This window comes from Symphodus melops, assembly GCF_947650265.1.
Source record: "Symphodus melops genome assembly, chromosome: 2".
Lineage (NCBI taxonomy): Eukaryota > Metazoa > Chordata > Actinopteri > Labriformes > Labridae > Symphodus > Symphodus melops.
The window spans coordinates 12,594,230-12,599,884 of NC_136692.1; the positions used below are offsets into that span (position 1 = coordinate 12,594,230).

Below are 5,655 nucleotides of genomic sequence, written 5' to 3' on the forward strand. Positions count from 1 at the left end.
AGATGGAAAAGTAAGAGAAAGAAGGGTTATTGGGCTACAGATAGAAGACTAGACAAGCTGTGTTTCATTTTCAGATGAAGTTGTAATGAGAACCTGCTGCGGTGACTTTAAGCACAGGCCTAGGATCAGCTTTCCCCTTACCCTAACTTTCCATGAAACTGTATATTTAATACAGACAGTACATGATCAGTATTTGGGGAAAATCAAGTCTTAGGCTTAGTAAGGTTTGATCTAGTTCGCGTTGTAGTTTATTTCTCATCTTTTGTACTCTTTCCATCATTAATAAACTTCTGCCTTCAATTTCGTTGCCACCTTATGTGTATTGCATGTCCCACTGCAAATCATAAGAGTTCGTATGTACAGCATATTCACAAGTTATAGATTGATCCTAATGCTTTTAGTGTTGAATCGTCTATTCTTTTAACTTTGTCTTACAGTTTTTGTTGTTATGTTTTTATGTGATGTTGGACAACTCTTTGGTCCACTTTTGTCGTTTCTAAATGTGTTTTTAACAGAAAATGTGATTGGATTGGAAGTTTATAAACTGCTGATCACATGTGTTGGTCACATGAGAGGTTAACATGTGACCCGCCTCACCACAGGTAGAGTTTAGCTCACTGACCTGCTGCTTAGCTTAAGGGAGTCCAGTTGCACGTTAACAGGGGGGCTCCAGCCTTAAAATGGCTGTAAAAGCGTTTCCACAAAGAACCAAATGGAACAAAGAAAAGAGGAAGATAGGGGGAGAGTTGCCATTTAAAAGCCAGTTAAACCTTTGACTCTGACTGAAACACTATAGGTCTCTGCTTCAATGCATCTAAGCTGTGTTCACAACAAACTTTGACTGTATTAGAGAAATTCAACCCTGTTATTCATTTGAATAAAGCCAGTCCAGGGTTTTTTTCCAGCCAAGTATTGCAGAAGGAGTGCAAAAAAAAAAAAAACAGTTTGGCATCCTGATGTCCTCTGGCAAGATCCTGGTTACGTTAGTCAGAAACCACCATCACTTTATAAATGATGCTATGGTTTTCCTTAATTGTTATGCAACAATAATTGTTTCCTTGATCACATATGAGTGTTTTATGTTTTTGTTCTTTGTATTAACCACAGTGCATTGTTTTGCATTATGGATCTGTAACTCAAAACTTCTGGATCAATGAGTCAACAGACTTCATGTGACTACAGCAACACACCCCAAACAACACAATCCCTTGAGTCCTTTTGAAAGTAGGTTTTTAATGGCCTGGTTGCAAACTCTTGAAAGATCTGTTTTTAACCTCCAATGTTGCTTTTACTAGAATTCTTACATTAACATGAGACCAAAGAACAGCAGAAAATACCTGCCTTATTTCATCCCACATGTTTGCAGCACCTTAACTGTCAACATGTAACAGGGCAATATACTGTAAGTTGCAAATTGTGTACTGCTTCCCTCTTTGCCAGGTCACCATTGTTAGAGAGATCCCAACCTCATTGGGTTAATTACTCTGCAGTTATAACATGTCCTCTTACAAGTACAGCTCTGCTCTCCTATTCCTAGTTAATAGTCCTAGCCAAATTATAACGTAGATTTATGACATTATACGAAACCAGTCTAGGGCAACACTTCCTTTCCCTTTACTATAAACATTCAGACGCTAAATTTAAAGGTGCAGAACATTTATGCACATAGGATGGACACGTCAGTTTCAGGTTCAGTCTCGTTTCAGGGCAGACAAAAATATTAATTTCTGGCTAAAGTATGCTCCTGTAAAGTTCTCCTCTGGAGCTTTAAACTTTAAATGCATGCTTTAATTAACTAAAACTAAATGCCTTTAAATCAAATGATTGTTCCAGCTCCTTAAAAGAGAAGGGACGGTATAAGGTTTACAGGGCTGAAATGTGAGAATATTGAATAGATATAGGGACAGTGAAATCATTTTAATTAATCTAAAATCTTCAATTTATTAAATCTGAAAAAGAAAAAAAAAACCCATAATTTTCTATTAGTGTTTAGGTGGTAGTTATGTAAGACCCTAAGTGGCTATGCATCCATACTCTTTATTGACGTATTAACGTTGTACTCTGTTTTCCTACAACAAAGAGCCGTTTCTGGTTGTTTTCTCAAGATCTTGACTTAATCATCTTATATCCAAAGAGTTAAGTGCCCTCATTAGTGGGGGAAATAGCATGTTCACAGTGACAAGTGTATATCGATTTTCACCAGAAAGAAGTCTGTTGTTTATGAATATGTTATAACAAAAAACAGCTTTGTTATCCCGAGATAACAAGAAAAATAACTTAAAATAAGTAGTTTCCACTGGAAAACCAGCATTATGTGAAGATAATGAAAGAAGCCGAGATTTCTAGAAAATAATTGGAAATGATTTGTCGTCATGAACAAATGGAAAAATGAATGGATACACTGACACTTAGGTTTTCTGTACATAGCAGGAATCTTGGTGACAGACATCTCTAAATCTGGAACTAAAAAACTAAAAATATCTGAGTGGAAATGTGTTTCTGTCATTTAGGTGAGTTTACATTTCTTACGAAAATATTCCACAAATAAGATTTAAGTGTTTGGTCATTACAACAAGAGGGAGGCCAGTGCTGAAAAGAACCACACTGCTGTCTGCAAAGCAGAATGAAGCTGAAGTGGAGCCTGTAGAGCAGGAGGCGGCATATTGGGTTTCCCCCCCTGGGTGTCCTGAGTGCTGCTCTGCCTCTCACAGTGGGGCAAACAATATTTTACCATGTGGCACAAGAGAGCCCTGCCCAGAGAATTTCCCCACTAAACTACTAATGATGGGAAAATAACGCTTCACTGAACCGAGCTCAATACCCTTTCTGACAACATTTCAAAACTATTTTACAGCACAGGCACACAAAAAAAACAGCAAGGTAAAGGATCACACAGGTCATATTTCTGTTGATTTGAGCGTAATGAGGGAAAGTGTCAGACAAGTTTTGTTATTATTTCCATAAAGGGTGGGAAATGAATTAGAGAGAGGGAAACAGTTACGGTGATAAATTAAAAAGTCTGACTTGTAACTAAAAATCAAACATGTCTACCAGACCCAAGGAGCAATAAATAAAAATGTGGGCTTTTTTGATCTATGGAGACTAAAAAACCAAGCAGGGGGAGTCTCTATGCACAGCATTCAGACTCCTCCCAGACAAGCGTCGAAGAAAACCTGTTGTTACAGTAAGAGCTGGCCACTGACAGAGACTCCCTCCAAGCTTACTGATACTGAACAACTCTTGATTTCACATTTGTACCATTCAGTGTTTACGCGCAAACAAAATGAGAGCTTTTGTCTCTACAGTGACCGTTTTGTGGGTAATAACACTCCCCTGCATGGAAGCTATTCACGGATTGTACAACTTTGGCCAGCATGAATTTTTCCCCAAAAAGAGCAACTGCAAGCCAATTCCAGCAAACTTCCTACTGTGCCACGATATCGAGTACACAGAGATGCGTCTCCCAAACCTGCTCGGACACGAAACCATGAATGAAGTTCTGCAGCAAGCTTCGTCCTGGATCCCGCTGGTGCGGAGGCAATGCAACCCCGACACGAGAAAGTTCCTCTGCTCGCTTTTCGCTCCCGTGTGTTTGGATGACTTGGACGAGCCCATCCAGCCGTGCAGATCTCTGTGCGAGAGCGTCAAGAACGGATGCGCGCCTGTGATGTCCGCGTTTGGGTTCCCGTGGCCGAATATGTTGGACTGCAACCGATTCCCACTCGATAATGACTTGTGCATTCCGCCTGCAGGGATGGAGACCGTTGCACCAGTCACTAAAGAAGGTATGATGACGTAAAACTGCAGTTTAGAAGCACATTTTAATGTTCAAGTCTTGTGTATGAATTCCACATTTCCTGAGCAGAAACTGGCAAATCGTTGTAAATACATCATGTAGGCCTAGCTATGCCTATTTTTAATTATGCATGAGATTGATGCGCGAAAAGAATGGTTTTCCATGTAATATATACTGTTTATGGAGGATTATGTAACTATAAACATGTCTAATTTATGTTTTAGTGCCAAGAGTGTGCGATGCTTGCAAGGAAACAGATGAAAATGACAACGAAATTGTTGACAATCTGTGCAAAAATGACTTCGGTAAGTACATCCTCTTTTTTGAAGTAGTCCAGTTTCAAAGGCCCAAGAAGGCCATACAGAAAGATTTCAGCAGATTTTAGGCAATATAAAGAGACTTTCGCTTTTCCTCATTCAAAGTCCGAAGATGTGAATTGCATCGAGGATTTCTCTCCCTATTTTATGCATTTTGGCTTCAAACCATATGCCTTGCACAGACCTTGAGCTTCTCACATGGCTTTCATTAGAGCAGCATGTCAAGTAGGAGGATGTCCATACACTTTCTGTAAACATTTCCAGTCTCCATTCCTTACTTTCTCTCCTGCTTGCACTATAAGCCCTAAAGATCAAAGTGAAGGAGATCTTCTACATTAACGGGGACACAAAGATAGTGCCAGAGACCAAGAGCAAGACCATCTACAAGCTGAACGGCGTGACGGAGCGTGACCTGAGGAAGACCGTGTTGTGGCTGAAGGACGGCTTGCAGTGTGTGTGCGAGGAGATGAACGACATCAATGCCGCCTACCTGGTCATGGGCCAGAAGATGGACGGAGATCTGGTTATCACGTCTCTCAAGCGATGGCAGAAGGGACAGCGGGAGTTCAAGAGGATTACTCGCAGTATCCGTAAGCTGCAGTGCTAGAAAAGACCCCCCCCAAAAAAGAGCATTGGCCTTATGTATCCGTTTGAGAAGCGTATAGTCGAGATCTTTTCATTTATCTTCGTCAAGTAGTCACAAAAGTTGCAATAATAGTTTTCTCCTTCTCTATGGCTATTCCAGAGAAGATGTTTTTTTTTTTGGCCTTTGAAAAACAAACTTTTCAGCAACCAAAACACGGGTTATTCACGTTTGCCTGTCTGCAACAATAACTATTGTGGATATTCATATTCTTCAGGGTTCAATGTGTCAATCAAATACACTCAAGTAACATTCACCAAGAAGCCCATTTATAACATGATTTTGACTATAGGCACCCGTTGATAGCTATCAGAAAAAAAACTTTTCATCGTTTAAAAGGGGATATTTATGAAGTTCAAACAATGACTTCCACTCATATTGCACTTATAGTTGGCGTTTGGTGCCCCCCAGTGGTCAGATTGAAGTGAAGTTTTGTATTCCTGGGGAGCAGCCTTTGATGTCACCTCATTAATTGCAGCTAATTGCTCCCAGCTGGAGTCCCAGGTGTACAGGAATTACTAATTACATTTTAGAGTGAAAATAAGCAGCATGTTGAATCTGGGATTAAAAATGATTGACTCCAAAAGAAATCACTGGCAGATGTGGCCTACTGTTAAATACTGCCAGGGGTGAGTCCAGCTGATTTCTCCTGGTTTTTCTCTTGGGTTCGTTTCTGCAGTCATTAGTGTCATAACCCCAAAATATAAAGCCAACATCATTGGGCACTTCTTTAACTATGTTAATCATTGCTAGTTGCTTGTTTTCGTGTCTGTTCAAAACTAATGGAAGGACAAAAAAAAAAAAAAAAAGATTTAAATCCCACAACTGCTTGGGCTACGTGACTTAAGTGTTCAAGTGAAAGGCTTTAGTTTGGATGGTTAAGTATGCTGTATTTACAT

General features: G+C 39.8%; 1 protein-coding gene across 1 annotated transcript; it reads left to right on the forward strand.

Moving 5' to 3' along the window:
* Positions 1-3,213: 3,213 nt before the first annotated feature.
* sfrp2 (secreted frizzled-related protein 2) lies at positions 3,214-4,727 on the forward strand. Its single transcript, XM_079338198.1, has 3 exons — positions 3,214-3,785; positions 4,021-4,101; positions 4,416-4,727. The coding sequence occupies exons 1-3, from the start codon at positions 3,284-3,286 to the stop codon at positions 4,718-4,720; spliced, it is 888 nt and encodes a 295-aa protein (XP_079194324.1). The 5' UTR covers positions 3,214-3,283; the 3' UTR covers positions 4,721-4,727.
* Positions 4,728-5,655: the final 928 nt, after the last annotated feature.